General features: G+C 44.0%; 1 protein-coding gene and 1 long non-coding RNA gene across 6 annotated transcripts in view; one reads left to right on the top strand and one right to left on the bottom strand.

Annotated features, from left to right (window-relative positions):
• The window catches only part of LOC144616103 (uncharacterized), a 39,827-nt gene extending 24,921 nt beyond the window's left edge, over positions 1–14,906 (top strand). The window contains exon 2 of the long non-coding RNA XR_014137643.1: positions 14,345–14,906. This is a non-coding gene — a long non-coding RNA (uncharacterized LOC144616103). The remainder of the gene's footprint in view (positions 1–14,344) is intronic.
• The window catches only part of MFHAS1 (multifunctional ROCO family signaling regulator 1), a 103,204-nt gene continuing 96,561 nt past the window's right edge, over positions 12,094–18,736 (bottom strand). For 3 of the 5 annotated variants that reach the window (XM_060653134.3, XM_060653133.3, XM_060653130.3), the window contains 2 exons: positions 17,391–17,592; positions 14,773–16,460 (listed from right to left, as the gene is read on the bottom strand). Coding sequence is in view for 3 of the 5 variants with exons in the window: in XM_060653130.3 (XP_060509113.2) it covers positions 17,559–17,592 (34 nt within the window). In the remaining 2 variants the exon portion in view is untranslated. Of the gene's footprint in view, positions 12,162–14,772; positions 16,461–17,390; positions 17,593–18,736 lie in introns of those variants that run through there. The other 2 variants (XM_060653132.3, XM_060653131.3) reach the window with 2 other exon arrangements.

The following is an 18,736-nucleotide window of genomic DNA, read 5'->3' as shown; positions in this document are numbered from 1 at the left end:
CTAAGCCAAAGTCAGACACTTAACCAACTGAGCCACCCAGGTGCCCCTCTATGAATCTTTTTAACAAGATAGTTGTCCTGGTACACTTAAACTCTGACCCAGCTGAACAAATACAATATTCGTGGGTGGAGAAAATTAAGCTTATGCCATTTCTGTTTGGCTTTTAGTCTGTATATAGCTGAACTTCTATCCAGGGAACAGTGATCTTTTTGACTTTCATCCAGAAAGTGCTTTGTAAGTAGACTACTATTTTAATACTGTAGGAAATCTTTATAACACTTTATGATCACAGGCATGGATAAACTGTTGGCTACATTATGCACTTATAAAGCAGTCACAAAATAGAGACATTGCATCCTTAGCAAGGATTCCACTTAACATGGCCAGCTTTATTCGCATTTCCAGCCTTGTGGATATTGTTGTTTTTTCTTCCCTCCCAGGAAAACATACACAAACATTTGGAAGAGTCTCTGCAGAGCCTCACCATGCTAATGTCACCAGTGAAGCCTTCTTGAAGGGCTTGCATTTTGGTGGTCTGTCTCACCAGGGGTGCAGTCAGTTTCCTTGTGTGTCTACCGGTATGTCTAACTCCATTGGATCTGCTATAAGAAAATAGCACAGACTGGAGGCTTAGACGTCCCAGATAAAAGTGCTGGTAGATTCGTTGTCTGATAAAAGCCTTGTTATGCCCAGAATTCGTGATCCCCAAAGACCACCAGGGAGCCGAGTCCGATGCAATAGCAAAGAGCCTTTATTCGAGCTAGCTCGAGCTCAATCCCCTACCTGCACCTACACAGCGGTGAGATACTGGAGAGAGAGAGAGAGCGAGTTTCAAAAGCACAAAGATTTTATAGGGGTCTAGGGGGCAGTTGGTGAGGTAATGACTGTGGCCTCACCCGATTGGCTGGGGAAGGGTCGTGGCCTCGGCTGATTGGCTGGGGAAGGGTCGGAGTCCTGTTAAGCAGGTCGCAGGGCATGTTTTGATCAGGAAGTTTGAACAGGTGAGCGGGAGGTTACTCAAGGGGAGGAGGCGTGGTCTGAGGTTTCTGCGATTTTCCCGGAAAGGGGCCATGTCGGGGACATAGTCACTCAAGGTAGAGGACACAGAACAAGATGGAGTCAGCCGGCGTAGGTCCACTCTTTCAGCCTGCTTCCTGGTCCTTAGATGCCCATCTTGCTGAGTCTTCACAGGGCAGAGGGGCAAGAGAGCTCTCTGAGGACTTTTTTATAAGGGCACAATCCCATACAGGAGGGCCCTACCCTCATAGCCTAATCACCTCTCTAAGACCCCACCACCTAATACTATCACAGAGGGGGGTAGATTTCAACATATGAATTTTGGGGGGACACAAACATGCAATCTGTAGCATGGCCTCGAAAACGTTTTAACGCTATGGATTCCTTTTTATTTTAAGGCCAATTGGTAGCCACCTCCAGGGTGGGGGCCCATCCTTTTGGGAGAGGGTGGGACTTCAGATTTCTTTGGTGTGTACAGAAAGTTTTAAGAGGAGGTAGAAGAGAAGTAGAGTTGGGAGAATTCTGTCCCAGAGAGGAGCAGGGAAAGAGTTCATGGCTGTCGCAGGGCCTCAAAGAGGAGGAATGGTGACGGAGGGACCTACCTCTTAAGGCTTCAGGGATTCTGTGGACTGATTGCAAATCCTGCCTTGTGGGCCAATCCTCCCCCCACCTCCTCCCCCACTTTCACACCATTCAGCAGAAACACACCATCTGATGGAGACAACTGGGGGTGGGGGGCAGGCTCCTCTCTCTCTCTCCATCAGTTATAATACAATGGTTCTCCAAAGATGGGGCCCAGGCCAGCAGCACCAGCCTAAGTTGGGATATGCCGACTGAATCAGAAAGCCTTCAGGTGGAGCCCAGCAGTCTAGGTAGAAGAAGCCCTCCAGGTGATTCTGAGCTTACTAAATTTGAAGGACCGGCCTGCTCTTCTGTAATTGTATGTTAACTCATCTCTATTCTCAAGACAGAAAGTGCTTTAGGGGCAGAGACAAATGTTTTTACCAATGCCTTTAAAGTACAGAATAGCAAATATGTTTGTTGAAAGAATGAATAAAGCAAAGGGTCTCCTGCACAGTCTTAACTATTTAATAACTGCTTGGTAAATACTTTTGACAGCATCAGACTCAAGGTGGATCTCTAAAGAAGCACAGCCCATGAATGGCTGAGAAAAATCCCTCCCCTACCGGAGAAATAAAAGACATCTAGCTGTGAAAATAAACATTTCTCTAGAAGCCATCTAGGACTCATTTAAATAAGTAAATGTCCTTTTTTTTTCTAATGGGAAACGGAATGCAGTTTCATTGCCAAACAATTAGAAAATGCAAAGAAAGTATAAAAAAGAAAATACGAATGTATCTCTTACTCCACCTCCTTCTGAGTCTTTTCTATGTACCATTATACTTATCCCCCAATTATAATATTAAAAATAAAAATAAATCTTTTCTTTATACTGGAATGCAACACATGCTCACTCAGAAATATTGGAAAATACAGAACAGCATCACAGAGAAAATCACGTCACCAATAATTCCATCATTCAAAAATGTGAATACCCTGGGGGATCTCCCTCCAGACTCTGTGTGTGTCTTTATGTATGAATTTTAAAACCTGTATATGTTCTATAACCTTCTCCTCTGTGATTAGCACCAGCTTTTCATGTGATTACCTCCTGTGGCATGTAGTGTACAAAGCACATCCAGGATTAGACGACCTTCCGGGAAAGCCCCTGTGCTAGATGTGGCCCAAAGGCCCAAGGCTTGAATCTGCTCTCTGATTTTCCTTAGCACCACTCTGACTTTTTAAAGGATGAGTTAATGTAATGGGCAAAACGCTGGAAGCTTCTTAGAGTCCCAGGCTTTCACCGAATGAGAAGCCTGTTCCAAGAAAAAGTGTGATCACCTGGGCTTTCCTGGACGATGGGGTTGTGTTGGCATCATTCAGCTCTCTTCTGGCGCTTGGGTAATGCTTAGGATTTCAGAACCAAGCAGTCATCCATAAATGCTCATCTTGCTGTGTTTCTTCCTTTTGTCTTCAAGATAATCATTTGAAAATAGGTAGTTGCCCCCACCCACCCATCCTGGAACTCTCCACTAAACCCATCTATATGGGCTGGGACACTTGGGATCCTCACCAACAGAAGTGAGTTCTGTGGCTTTGATCTTCTCATTTTCAGTGTATCTGTGGGGGGAAAAGTGTGGTGGTGATGAATGGAGAGACAAGGCAATCTCAGATAAGGGTGGTGGTCATCTAAGGGACACTCACTGATGTTTTGTAATACTGTAATTTCAACGCAAAGGTATTGTGGGTAACTTGCAAAACAAAGTGTAAAAGAGGAAAGACAATCACCTGTCCTCCCAAATCTCATGTAATCCCTCTTGGCATTTTGTCTTTCAGCTTTTTGTCTGTGCATTTATCTTCGTGAGCATTGAAAAACTATTTTCTGTAAAACTTGCAACCTCATTTTTTTTCACTGAAAATTATAGCAAAAATTTTTGTATGTTATAAAACATTCAGAACATATTTTTAATGCCATTTCCCATCATATACTCTCCTGAATCCTTTCCCCATGGTTACTTTAAAATTTTCAAGTTTATTTTAAAGTTTGTTTATTTTGAGGAGCGAGAGAGCTCATGTGAGTGGAGGAGGGGCAGAGGCAGAGGGAGAGAGAGACTCTCAAGCAGCCTCCACACTGTCAGCATGGAGCCCAACTCTGGGCTTGATCCCATGAACCATGAGATCATGACTGAGTTGAAACCAAGAATCGGACGCTTAACTGATTGAGCCAGTGAGATGCCCCTTAAATTGTCATTAAAAAAAAAATCACCTGGTGCTCATCACACAAGTGTACCCCTTAATCCCCATCAACTATTTCATCAATCCTTCTACCCACCTCCCCTCTGGTAACCACCATTTTGTTCTCTGTAGTTAAGAGTCTGTTTCTTGATTTGTCTTTCTTTTTTCCCCTTTGCTCATTTGTTTGTTTCTTAAATTCCACATATGAGTGAAATCATATGGTATTTGTCTTTCTCTGACTTACCTTATTTCACTTACCATTATTATATTCTTGAGCTCCATCCATGTCTTTGCAAATGACAAGATTTCATTCTTTTTGATGGCTGAATAATATTCGTGTGTGTGTGTGTGTGTGTGTGTGTGTGTGTATGGGTGGTGTGTATAAAACATCTACTTTATCTGTTCATCAGTCAATGGAGACTTGGGCTGCTTCCATAATTTGGCTGTTGTAAATAATGCTGCTTTAAACATAGGGGTACATGTTACCCTTTGAATTAGTGTTTTTGTTTCTTTGGGTGAATATCCAGTAGTCTGATTGCTGGATCATGGTGCAGTTCTATTTTTTTCTTTTTGAGGAACTTCCACACTGTTTTTCACAGTGGCTACACCAGTTTGCATTTTTACCAACAGTGCAAGAGGGTTCCTGTTTCTCTATATCCTTGCCAACGCTTGTTGTTTCTTGTGTCACTGATGTTAGCCATTCTGACAGGTGTGAAGTGATATCTCATTGTCGTTTTGATTTGCATTTCCCTGTTGAGCATCTTTTCATGTGTCTGTTGCCCATATGCATGTCTTATTTGGAGAAATGTCTGTTCATGTCTTCTTCCCATTTTTAATTGGGTTACTTGTTTTTTGGGTGTTGAGTTTTATAAGTTCTTTATATATTTGGATACTAACTCTTCCTCCATTCCATAGATTACCTTTCAGTTTTGTTTCCTTTGCTGTACAGATACTTTTTATTTTGATGTAGTCTCAATAGTTTATATTTGCTTTTGTTACCCTTGCCTCAGGAGACCCATCTAGAAAAAAGTTGCTATGGTCAATGTCAGAGAAGTTACTGATGGTACTCTCTTCTAGAATTTTTATGGTTTCATGTCTCACATTTAGGTCTTTAATCCATGTTGAATTTATTTTTGTATATGGCATAAGAAAGTGGTCCAGTTTCATTCTTTTGCATGTTGCCATTCAGTTTTCCTAACATGTTTTGTTGAAGAGATTATCTTTTTCCCATTACATATTCTTTCCTGCTTTGTCAAAGATTAATTGGCCATATAATCGTGGGTTTATTTATGGATTTTCTATTCTGTTCTATTGGTCTATGTGTCTATTTTTGTGACAGTACCATACTGTTTTGAGCACTACAGCTTTGTAATATAACTTGAAGTCTGAAATTGTGATACCTTCGGCTTCGTTTTTCGTTTTCAAAATTGCTTTGGCTATTCAGGGTCTTTCGTGGTTCATCTACGTTTTTGGACTGTTTGTTTTAGCTTTATGGAAAATGCTGTTGGTATTTTGAAAGGAATTGCATTAAATCTGTAAACTGCTTTGGGTAGTACAGACATTTTAACAACATTTGTTCTTCCAACCCATGAACATGGAATGTCTTCCCATTTTTTGTGTCTTACTCAATTTCTCTCATCAGTGCTTCCTAGTTTTCAGAGTACATCTTTCACCTCTTTGGTTCAGTGTATTCCTAGGTTTCTTATTATTTTGGGTGCAGTTGTAAATGGGATTGTTTTTGTAATTTCCTTTTCTGCTGCTTCATTATTGGTGTAATGAAATACAACAGAAGTCTGTCAATTGATTTTGTATGCTTCAACCTTACTGAATTCGCTTACCAGTTCTAGCAGTTTTTGGGTGGAGTCTTTCAGGCTTTCCTATATAGAGCATTATGTCACCTGAAAACCATGAAAATTTTACTTCTTCTTTACTGATTTGGATGACTGTTGCTTTAAATTTTTGCTAAACATTCTTATATATGTAGCTTTGTCCATATTTCTGTGAAGTTGGGATAGATTCCTGAGAGTGGGATGAAATTTAGACATCGGTGGCTTTGATAGCTATTCCTCATTGTTTTCCAGAATGGTCCAACTTCCACTGTCATGGCCTCAGTGTATGAGCACAAAAGAGGCAAACACGAAAGGTGCACTGTGTGGGAATGTTCACAGCACCAGGTGGCACAAGATGTCAAATCTAAGGTGGATTTACTGACATGGTCCCTCTTAGCCTCTTCATTTTACAATCCTAACAATGCAACACAAGTCTGTTTTATTTTTATTTGTTTGTTTTTTAATGTTTATTTTTGAGAGAGAGAAAGAGCACGAGTGGAGGAAGAGCAAAGAGAGAGAGGGAGGCACAGAATCTGAAGCAGGATCCAGGTTCTGAGCTGTCAGCACAGAGCCCGATGTGGGGCCTGAACCCTCAAGCTGTGAGATCATGACCTGAGCCAAAGTCAGATGCTTAACTGACTAAGCCACACAGGCACTCCTGTTTTATTTTTTTTTTAAGTTTGTTTATTAATTTTGAGAGAGAGAGTCAGAGAGAGAGGGAGGGAGGGGCAAAGAGAGAAGGAGAGAGAGAATCCCAAGCAGGCTCTGTTTCGCACTGTCAGCACAGAGCCTCATGTGGGGCTTGATCTCACGACCCTAAGATCATGACCTGAGCCATAATCAAGATTCAGAAGCATAACCAACTGAGCTACCCAGGCACCCTGACACAAGTCTGTTTTAGATTTCATCTGGGGAGTTTGGCCTCAGAAATGCCTCACATTATAGCCTGGTCAATCCCTTTTCAAAAACATGGGTTTCAAGAACAACATGCTAGAGGCGTCCCTGGGTCTAAACATTTCTAGTGCAGCTAGATGTACTGTTTTTCTTTAACTGTGTTGAATTTTTACAAGAGATCACCCTTGCACAGAAAATGTATCACTCATCCAACCTCTCCACTTAAGAACTTGAACATTTTGTTCTTTTCACTTGAATTTAAAAATAACACTATGATAAATTCCTCAGAGGCCAGTGACCACATGAATTGGTTCAGTAACTGTTAGACCCTGCTGCTGAGGAGACAGAAGTCCTAGAGGCTGGTTCTTTAATATCATGCATGGGTAAGAGGAAACGTGTCACAGCCCAGCCAAATCCCACTGTAGGACAGACGCAGACTTAGTCACAAGGAGAACCAGGTCAGGACATGTGTGTAGTTCAGTATAATTAGAACAATGACCCAAATGTTGGTGAGTCAAGGTCATCATGTGGGACAATAGTGTAATGACCTGGTATAGATATAACTCAAACTGTGAAAGGGACCTAAGCAATTATTGAGTATACCGATGAGCAATCTCATGAAGTCAGAGATGTGGCCAAGATCCCATGGCTAGTTAGTGGCTCTCTGGGTCTTTAACTAGGTCTTCTGATTGCAAGCTAAGTGCACTTTCTGGCCCTACATTGGCTGCATCTCTGGCCCATGTCCATTGTGTCTTGGCAATGTCAGAGGGGCCTGGCAGAACGGATTGAGAGAGGAGCCCGGACTCGTGAGAAGACATCCCTTATTATTTGTGTTGCTGCCACCTGCAAATAGTTAGTGAAATTTTCTGGTGCAGCCCGGAAGCTGACAGTCATCCACTTATCTTCATCTGTGTCTCTCAGGATGAAATAAAATGCACTTAAGAATTCATTCCTCTAGCCCCTTATTTATAGCAAGCCCCCTATGCATGAAGGAATAGCTCCAACTCGAGATTCTTTTCCGATGAGATACAAACCAATCTGCAGGGAGACATGTAGTCAGAGGACTGTAATTTCCTGACCTCAACATCATTAAACCTCAGCAAGGCCACCACATTAGCTCGTTTTCGTGTAATTGTATAAACACGGGTTTGCCAGTTCAAAGCACTTGGGAATATTTCACCATGCCTTCTTCAGAGCTAGGCGATAGTGACCACGTGCCAAAGCTTAAAAAAAAAATAACAAGCTTGTCTGAGCTAGTGATGATTTGGATTTGTAGGAAGGCAGCTGGACAAGTCTTCAGATACATGCCACCATTTTGTGACCATATGCTTGGATGTAGAAGCTGGGAATGAGGGAAAAGGGTGAATGCCCTCCTCACTTTCTCCCTCCTTAGTTCCTCGTAGGTTGAATTTGATTCAGTTGAACTAATATGCATTGAAGGGATCTCGTGTGGAAGGTTCAGTCATAGGCCCTAGGGGAGGAGGACTCTGGCCTATTTCCTGACCTCAAGGAGTTCAAGTTCCTGAAGATGAGATGGGCATGTAAACAACTTTAACTCCAGGCAGAATGGCAGGAGTGCCATGATGGCTACAGAAGCGCTAGCTACGTAGTACCAGAAAGAAGGAAATGAATTTTGCTTGAGAGCTGCCAGAAGGCTACAAACAAAGGGTAGCATTTAGCAGGTGAAGGGAATTCTGTGACAAGAATCCACTCTGAACACGGGTAGTCCAAGCACATGGCCAGGGGAGTGCAAGTGCAGGGCATGGGGTTGGGGGTAAGGAATTCAGTGTGAGTCGTGAACGTTACTGTGACCACAAGAAAAACAGGTCTCTGCAGAGGCCCAGTCTGCCTCAAGTAGTGCTGAATCTCCAGCGTGCCAAATGGCACTTAGTGTGTAATGAGTGGCTGGTAACGGAAAGAGGTCCTGCTCTAGCCGGGTGTTTTTGGTGCACACGCAGAGATCCATTCAAGTTGCCTCTAGCAATGGGTGGTTCATTTTGATAACATAGTTGGACTGGAACTATGGAGGCAATTCTAGGGACCAGGGACTGTCTGCAGACTCACTCACAGCAGGTGTGGTCTCTGGAATGCTTTCCTGCATTGGTCAGCTCTCCTCTCTTCCAGCCAGCTTCTTCTGCTTCAGCCAAGTCTCTGCTCCATCTTTACTGAGTATGGAAGTGGTCACAATCGCCACTCTGATCCCTCTTTCCATGTCATGACCTTCCCCCTGCTCCTGTTGTTGGTTGGCTTGGTCCCTGCGTGTCTGATGCCAAGAGCAGGAAATGTGCTTGCATACATGGCCACCAGATGCCCATGCCTACTTCAACCAGCCATGCTGGACTGGCAGAGGGCTAGCACGAGCTGTGGGCAAAGTGTCTCCCTTAGAATTGGGTGTGGTTGCTCTGATAGTCTTAAGCACACCTGTGGCAGAAATAGAGCTGAGTTAGGTTTATGCCAATTGACCATGGAATCAACTGTATTCAGTAGGCGCAATGTTGTGGAAGGCTTTTATCAGGGCATAGCCTGCTGGCTCCCTATCTTTTCACATCCTCAGACTCTACCCTGATGCTGGCCAGCAGTCTAACAACTCTTTGCCCTAAAATATTTTCCTTTATTTCACTTGAAAACCTCATCACTCCATTCTCAATTTGGCTCCATCACTCCCTTTGTTCTCTAAATCATTCTCATGGAATCCTTGGCCCTCAGCAGATTGCCCCCTATGAGTGGGCCTCATCTAATCAGTTGAAGGTCAGAGGAGAACAAAAGATTCACCCTCCCCTGAGTAAGAGAGAATTCTCCTGCCAGATGGCCTTCACGCGGAGACATCAGTTCTACAGATTTTGGACTTGGCAGCCTCCAGAATCGTGGGAGCCTATTTCCTATCGTTAATCCCTTTCCAATACATGTTACTGGCTCTGTTTCCCTGGATACCCTGACTGCTACAATGGGCCCTAAGAGAAACCCATTACCCTATTAGTAGTCATTCCCTACTCTCCTCCGTCCAGCCCCGAGCAACCACAATATACGCCTGTACTGGATATTTCATATAAATGGAATCATACAATGTGTGATCTCCTAGGATTGGCTTTTTAACATTCCTCCAAGTGATAGCATGCATTGGCACTTCATTTCCTTGTATTGCCAAATAGTGTTTCAATTCTGTGCATAAACCACATTTTAGTCATCCATTCATCAGTAGATGTCTATTTGGATTGTTTCTACTTTTTGGCTCTGATGAATTGTTCTGCCATAAACATTTGTTGACAAGTTTTTGGATGGAGGTGTGCTTTTATTTCTCTTTGGTATAAACTTGGAGCACGGGAGTGGAATTGCCCAGTCATAGGTAACTGTATGTTTGAAATTCTGAAACACTGCCAAACCATTTGCCTAAGTGTCTTCACCGTTTTACCAGCAACGTAGAGAGTTCCAATTTCTCCACATCCTTGTCAACACTTATTACTTTCTTTTTTTGTAGCCATCACAGTGGGAGCAAAGTGGTATCTCACCCAGGTTTGGCTTTGCATTTCCCTCAGAGCTGATGACTTTGAGTATCTTATGTGCTTATTGACCACTTGTATATATTCTTTGGAGAAAGGTCCATTCAAATCCTCTGCCCATTTTAAAATTGGGTTATCGTTTTCCTTTGTCTTTAAAAGAATTTTTTTTAAACATCTATTTATTGTTGAGAGAGAGTACAAGCAGGGAAGGGGCAGAGAGAGAGGGAGACACAGAATCGGAAGCAGGCCCCAGGCTCTGAGCTGTCAGCACAGAGCCCCACACGGGTGTCGAACTCACAAACCATGAGATTGTGACCGGAGCTGAAGTCGGACACTTAACTGACTGAGCCGCCCAGGCACACCTGCTTTATACAATATTTTTAAAGAAGCTGAGGGAAGAAAGAAGAGGAAGTATATACCATAACATTTGTTATAATAACTTTCTTATTTACCTTTTGGTAAATTTCATTCCTTTCTTCCTTTCGATTTCAATTACCATGTGATGTCAATTCCTTACTCCATTGCAGTTTAGTTCCACTTGCTTCCTTTGTGCTTATATTGTTGAATATATTACATTCGTGTACATTCTCTTATATACATATTGTTTTGTCCGATTGTTTTAAATCAGTTAAGAGAAGAAAGAAGGCATACGCAATCACACAGTTTTTACCATCACCTACGTAGTTTCCTTTACTGGGCCTCTTTGATATCCCTGCTCAGATTTCCTCCCTAGTTTTTATCTTTTAGCCCAGCAACATAGGGGCTGCCCCTGGTTCTGCATAAGTCCCTTGCTGGTCAAAAGTTGTGCTTTAGCCCCCTCCAGCCATTAGATGTCCACCCTGTACTTTTGGACGTGTGTGCGTAGCTTGTAGGTTGCTATCACACTTTAGGGAATTTACATTTTGGGCTCCACGTTCAGCCAGGGACTAGTAGCAAGGAGGTCCTCTCCGATCACTCCTGAGAGAGCTCAGTCTTGGACTTGCACAGTCTTCTCGGTTCCCAGGAATAAGGGTGGTTTTAGTTGCAAGCCTGCCTTTGTAGGAGTAGCCCCTTAGCCAGAGTAGCTCATTGAGTTTGCTCAGAGGTTATGTTGGAGCCCCTTGAGCCAGTGAGGCTTCTGCCCTGTGGTGATGGGGCTGTGAGTGCCTGGAGGATGCTTTGGAGTCTGCCCCATGTTCTGATCTGATGACTCCTGAGTGGGTGCAGCCTAGAGCACCCCCAGAACTGACTGTGATCCCAGGAGTTCTCTTCTTGGCTCTTTCCCTGGTTCCATTAGCTGCTCTGTTTCCCTTGGATCCTGGAGCTACTGGCCTCCAAGATATCCCCTGGTTGTCCCAACATCCTGACACATGCCTTTCCCCGGGCCCTGTTCCAAATAAAGTCAGTCTTCTTGGGCAGAGCTGTGGGGGCCTTCATCCTTATGGCCTGCCTTTACTCTGGACAAACCCCTGTGACTCTGCACTGAGGGTGGGATCCACTTTTTCTGACCATGACACCCCTGCTCTTCAAGCCGGCACTGAGGGAGGAGGAAGCAGTCTTCCTCGCTTGCCTCTCCTGGGGGTGAGGAGAGGCAGGGACCACTGAGGCCTCAGGATCCTTTTCTGCCCTGCCTGCGGTAGAGCTTCACCTGCAAGCAGGAGGTGGCCCTCCTCCTCCCGGCTCCTCTTGCCTGGAACAGAGCTGCTGGAACAGAGGGCTGAGGAGGATGAGAAATGCAGGAAGCCTGCCTCTCCCAAGGAGAAACCGCAGCCCCCAATGGGGAGTTGAGGGGAGAGAGAATCTCCATCTTCTGGGCCACATCTGCCCAAAGTAGAGGGCCTAGGGTACCACTTCTGGAACCTGGAGCTGTGGGGGCGGGGGGTGTGGTCAGGAAGGTCATGGCTTAAAGGTCACAGACCCTGGCTGATTTTGTATTTAGTAGATTTTCTTGAATGGATATTTCTCCATTTGCTGTATGTCCTTAGGATGATTTCTGGGGATTTTAAATGACTGTGTTTTTTTGTTTTTGTTTGTTTTGTTTTGTTTTTTAAACAATTCTCCCTATTTTGTTTTGCTGGGGAGAATTTACGCTGAGCTCCTTACCCTGTCATTCTGGAAGTCTTGCTCATCCACCATCCTGGCATACTCTCTGGAGTAGGAAAGAAAAGAGTGAACGGATCACTGGTTTGCCAGGCATTAATTACCCGTATCCCTCAACACAACTGGGCATGTGGCCTGTACCCAACTTAATTTCATGCCATGATTTGGTTCCTCAAGTACTGACTATAATATAAATCCAAGGGATGTGTTCTGTTCTACGGATCCCAGATCGGTTATGGAGATTCTGCTTTTGTTTCTGATGAGTGAAAACGGGATTCCTTTTTCGGTCTGGCTTCAGTAAAATATCCAGAGAGAAGAAATGTTAAATCTATAAGGGTCTTCTGCAAAAACTAATTCAAGTTTTCACACATCTAACCAACTTTCTCATTCAAATTTCAGTTGTGTTCCTATGAAAACTCTAGCTGCACTGAAACATTCCAGATGCAGCAAAACTTACTTTCAACTTCAAATTGAAGAAATACCAGTTTTCTAGCAAAACGCTACCCTGCCTCCTACGAACATAAAAGGCAGCAAAGAAGCAACCACACCTGCGCCCGATAGCACTGGCACCACACGCCCCATACCCTGGAGAACCCGGTCCCCGAGGGCATCTGCAGACGACTCGGGAAGGGCCTCCTTCCACACTCACATGCGGAGAAACGCTGCATGGAGGTCCGTTCCCCTCTGGGCCACTCACAGATTGCAGTGGCATCCAAGAGCTTCTCAGAGGCCTGCGGCAAAAACTGTGCTGCTTTATTTAATGTGGCATTTCTCACACTTACTAAAAGCTCAGGACTCCTTTACAGAGGAGCATGAGTTAGCATCTCAGGAGATACAACAGTTTCATGGAGCTGTTTGAGAAAACTCTCAATTAATCTCAGAGTCGGAATGGAATCATTTCATTCAAAGATATTTCTTGTATATGCACATGAAAAAGGCACTGCTTCCCTTGAGCTGAAATATTCAAATAGGGTTTCTGCTGCCAGGTGAATTTTCTTACACCTTCTAACCCAGATAACTTCCAAGCCTCCTCTGCTCAATAAAACCTCTTCCGGGGCGCCTGAGTGGCTCAGTTGGTTAAGCGGCCGACTTCAGCTCAGGTCATGATCTCACGGTCCGTGAGTTCGAGCCCCGCGTCGGGCTCTGTGCTGACAGCTCAGAGCCTGGAGCCTGTTTCAGATTCTGTGTCTCCCTCTCTCTGACCACCCCCCCCCCCCATTCATGCTCTGTCTCTCTCTGTCTCAAAAACAAATAAATGTTAGAAAAAAAAAATTAAAAAAAAATAAAAAAAATAAAAAAAAATAAAACCTCTTCCAGCAACTCTGTGTCCCCTCCCTACTCGGTGCAAGAGAGTCAAGTTCTAGGAGGTGAGGCCCTTCCTTGTTGCCAGGACCGCTGGGCGCCAGAGGGGTGGACAAGGGAAACCCTGGGCTTTTGAATTCAACGCTTGAGCAGCCGCACCGTGTAGTCAAAGCAAACCTGGAATCGACTTCAAAAAGCTCACAAACCGCCTTGAGAGGTTATGAGCTGGGCGATAAATCATGTGCAGTGGCTGTCACCACTGGCACCTGCTGATCGGTGACCTGCTCAGCAAGTTTAAAGAACTCTGAGTTTCTTGGTTAAAAAAAAATAATCTAAAACTAGGCTCCAAATGAGGACTTCTGCTCCTTGTATGCTCTTCAACAGGAGAGGGAGCACTAGGGAGGACTCCACGGGCCTGGACACATTGCCGGGGCAGGCCTATCTGCAGGGAGCACACGGCCTGCTTCGCTATCCTTTAGAAAATTCTGGGGGTGCCTGGGTGGCTCGGTTAAGCATCCGACCTTGGCACAGGTCATGACCTCGCAGTCAGTGGGTTGGAGCCCCGCGTCAGGCTCTGTGCGGACAGCTCGGAGCCTGGAGCCTTCTTCGGATTCTGTGTCTCCCTGTCTCTCTGCCCCTTCCCTGCTCGTGCTCTGTTTCTCTCTCTCTCTCTCAAAACAAATCAACATTAAAAAAAGAAAATTCTGATGGCCACAGCATGGTTTCAGCTGTTCCGCAGAGGCACTTGGAGGCTGGGGCCCCTAGAGGCGTCACCTGCTTTCTCAGGAAGCACCAGGTCAAGGGGCCTTTCTGCCCTGGGCCTCAGGGAGGGTTTTCCTGCTCCCGGTCCCTCCCGGAGGGTGTTGCTTTTGCGAGTAGCACCCACATTCTTTTTTCCCCTTATCAACTTTTTTTTTTTTTTTTCCATAGGGGGAATAGAGCCTCGGACCCAGTACCTGCAGGTCCTGTGAGTACAGACCCCTCTTGGCGCCCGGGCCAATATTTACAAGGTGGTGGCAAAGACTTCTGCTAAGAACCCTTGAAAAAACTCAGGGAAAGGGGATTTGCCAACCGTGTCACAGACTCAGAAGTTTAAGAGTATCGCAGATCACTGAAAAAGGGTCTGACTGAAGTGAGAGCTGATATTCAAGAATTGAATCTCTAGTCTGAAGAGAGGCAGGGTTTTAACCAGGGACCCTTCGGTCTTCCTTGTGGGGACTCCACCCCCCCCCCCCCCCACAGGGCTGGCATCATCCATATCCCACAGCTCAGAAGTGACCTACGAACTAAAACTACGAATCGTATTTCTATAATTGAAAGTAAAGAAATCAAAAACAAAAATAACTAAACTCCGGAAATATAATTGCTTAACCATTTCTTTGTATTTTTATTGAACTTTCTTGAATTTTTTTTTTTTTTTAATTTCTGCCCAGTCACGACAATTAAGTGGGAAACCACAATGACAATTTACAAACTGTGGCATGAAAAAGAACACACACCCCATCAGGAGTTATACCAAACCCTTTCCTTTTTATTCATTCAAAAGAGTCCAACGCACAAATGTCAAATATGAGCACTGTCATTTTTTTTCTTGGAAGGGGGAAAAACATTTATTCTGGCAGCACTTTTACAATTCCAGGAAGCGGTTTTGATACCATTGGTTGCAAGAATAGAAACCATAACAGACTTGAAGGGCGTTTGTTTGCCAGGCGAGGGACTACTTGGTCTGGAAAGACTCCCCCTTGTGCTTTGTGAACTGCCCGTCCACCTCGGCTGGCCGAGCCTTCCCAGGTATGGAAAGAGAAAACGGAATTTCCTGCACAGACACTGAAAATTCCAGTAGAGCAGAGTGTTTTCTGTATCTCCAACCCTCCCCCCCCACCCTGAAGCAAGTTCTCAAGCTTTTCTGGAGCTTCTTTTGGTCACATGACCCTCAATCATGACGACCTTTTTGCCGAAACACATGTGACACCAAGATTCCTTCTTACACTGCTTCTCTAGGGTTCAGGTGACAGCACAAAACATCACTTGTCAAAAAATAGCAGATATTAAGAATGTGGGCATTTATGTTCGTAATTATAATAAACACCTTGCAGGGTATGTCACCCAAAGGAGCATTTTTTTTTTTTTCTCACTTAATATGGTCCCCTGGGGAGTTAGCCCGAAGTCACATCCTTAAGTGTCCTTGCAAAAAAAGACTGGTCAAAGTCAGTTAATTTGACAGTTTGGGAACTGTCTCGTGCCAATTACAAAACTCCTATGCCCAACAATTCAATGGTCCATAAAGCAATTAAATGTTACCATTCAGTTTACACACACGCACGCACGCACACAGAGAACTGTGACCAAAGGATTAAGCAGGTAATCTCGTGACTGTGTTCTAAAAGAAAACGAAATCTCAAGATTGAGGTGTCGTATTCAAGTATCAAAAAATGCAGAAATAGTCTGATCCCATTTGATTTTATGATCATGACAAATCATACTTGTTTCACTGAGGTTCTGGAGTTAGTGAAGTCAACTCCTGGGGCACAAAATCTACAAAACTCAACTTAAGATTTTTCACAATGCAGCTGCTTTGCTTGTTTCTTTTAAAAAATATGTTGAGACTTTGTATAGTGGCATTCCAAGAGTCAATACTTTATAAAAGAAGGAAAAGAATAATACCAGCTGACTCACTTTTCATGCCTTACACTGGTGAGAAAACAGTTTGTCTTACACATTCTTCCATCAACACACAGAGGAGGCAGCTGTAAACAGAGTCCTTTATACTCTTCAAGGAACGTGTTACTATTGCAGCAGATACTGTTTGGCCCCAATTAGGAGTAGACGAGAGCAATTTGCTTTGCTTTTCACGTTTTAATTGGTGGAGATTTTAAAACAATGGTTTTACTAGTTCTTGGCAGCAGACCATCCAATCAGAGGCTCTGTATTTATAAATAACCAATGCGGGACTATGCTCTCCAGTTAGGGAGCTCACTATCTCAAGGTCTGACCACCAGATGTGAAGGGCTTTCAAAGTGCTCTGCTAAATTTCACAGACTCTGTTCTAGAGAGAGAGAGAGAGAGAGAGAGAGAGAGAAGTACTCATTAGCAAAGCTCTTTGCACCATTCACAACTGACTCCTGATTATCTTAAGCTATTGAAAGACTCAGATTTTCCATGGACTCCTTGACCCCTCTGTCCCCCTCCCCTGAAGAATCCTACCACCAGGCTTCCACGACCCCTCTGTCCTCTGCCCCTGAAGAATCCATTAGCACATCATCTAGTGACAACGTAATGTCAACAGGAAGCTGGGAGCAAGGAACATTCTGCCCAGCACCACTGGAAATGTGGGCAAAGAAAAACAAGAATCCCACCAGCCTGCCCAAGGAACAGGCTTGCAGGCAGGGACCTTTATTTAAAAGAAGGGGAGGAGACACTGCCTGAAATACAGGTAAGGTTCTTGCTGATTATCACAACCTCTGCGAACCAGCACTTAATCCATGGGCAGACAGATGCGTTTTTTAAAATCTCAGAAGGACTAAAGATTAAAGAATGAACAGAAAGGCCTTTTGCTAAAATAAGAAACCAGCCCCATCTTGGCACAGTCCTCATGCAGAATATTGCACCCAGTGTTAACTAACCCTAGAAGCTTCGAACTGTATAAATTTAAATGTATTTGCATATTATAAAAATAAAGATAAACATATACATATTTTACACTAGTTACGGAACAGCAATGAACGGTCAGTCGATCCTTCTTTCACATTTAACAGAACTGAAATCTGAGTGCTCAAAACACGGCCACCTGTACTGCAACTATGGCTTATATGTGCACAGAAAACAAAATCCCTGAGAAGCCATTCGACTTTTTTTTTTTTTCTTTTCTTCAAGTAGCGCTCTCCTTGGAGGATCACAGTTCTGAGGTTCAGGTTGTAAAACATTTGCTCCATGTTCTTCCCCCCCCCACCCCCGTCCTCCCCCGCCCCTCCCCCACCTCATCTACAGGCCAGGTGCGCTCCCTCCTCTGCAAGCACCCTGGACAGTTATTACTCAAGTTCACGGAACGCGCGTGGGAGTGTGGAGGGTTTGCCGGGTACGAAATGATGGTCCAGGTGAGTTCTGATGCTCTCTTTTCTCCACGGAAATTCCATAGCCATAGAAGTCATTGGTTTCTGTGCTTTTCACCAACGTTCTTCCTATACGGGTAGAGCAGAAGAAAGCACACACATGACAAAAGGTGACAGAGAAGGATATTCTCAATTCTAAGAACAGGAAGCAAAACTAGGAATCGGGGTTTTTTTTTTTTGCACCAATTTTAATTTTTACTTCTAGAATTCCTTATAAAAATGTGTCAGGCAACTAAGGATCCTACAAAGAAAAGCGTCTTTTCACTAGAAGGCTGGTCGAACACTTCTGGTTGTGACATTAAGTTTAGGCATAATGAGGAACTATACGAATTAGTAATAAGCACCTAAGCCATTGTAATTTCACAGCTGAATGAGATTTATAATCAAGAACCCCAAACACTAACCACAGCACTGAGTCCTTTCAGGAAACACACACACACACACACACACACACACACACACACAAGTGCTCGCGCGTGCGAGCTAAACAGCCCTCTAGGAATAGGAATATATACTGAAAAGTGAGAACTTTTACGATGTCTCACTGGCCTTAAAAGGCATGATTTCACTTGCAATGTTACATACAGGCAAGGCTGTCAAACTAAAAGCTGGAGTTGGATGAATATAAAATAAACTCCTGTATTGCCACCTAATTAAACAGAGTGGCATTCAATTCAGACAAAATGATTAGAGAGAAAGAGGTCAAAGGTCCTCATCCCTTATGTCACCTTTCCTATAATGACATGCAGCCCCTCCATCCCCCCCCCATCTCTCAATGGTGCTTGATTTCACAGAAACTTTGTAAAATATTAGTAACATTACCAAAAAAACGCACCTTCCATTTACTAACAACTTACTACACATCAGGAATCACACCCACTCACTGCAGTGCATTACTGGATTAATCCTCAACTCATAACACGCCTATGGGGTAAGCTCCATCCTACTCTACATTCACCAAGAAGGAAATGAAGGTTCCCAGAAGTTAAATAACTTCTGGAGGGAACACACCAGGGTGCGAGAGAGCCAGCCTTTAGCAAGGGTTATTTGAGTCCACAGCGTGCTTGACAGCTAAAAGCCAGGTTGGGATGTTCAGAGCCCTGGGGATAGCTTCGTGTTTCTATGGCACTCAGCCACGAAGACTTTTTGAAGGCCTATTAATATATAGCAAACTTCCCAGTAGAGAAAGTTTTGACAACTGCCTCAAATTCGA

This window comes from Panthera onca, chromosome B1, assembly GCF_046562875.1.
Source record: "Panthera onca isolate mPanOnc1 chromosome B1, mPanOnc1 haplotype 2, whole genome shotgun sequence".
NCBI classification, from domain to species: domain Eukaryota; kingdom Metazoa; phylum Chordata; class Mammalia; order Carnivora; family Felidae; genus Panthera; species Panthera onca.
Note: the sequence above shows the minus strand (reverse complement) of the source record. Positions and strands in the feature narration are given on the sequence as shown.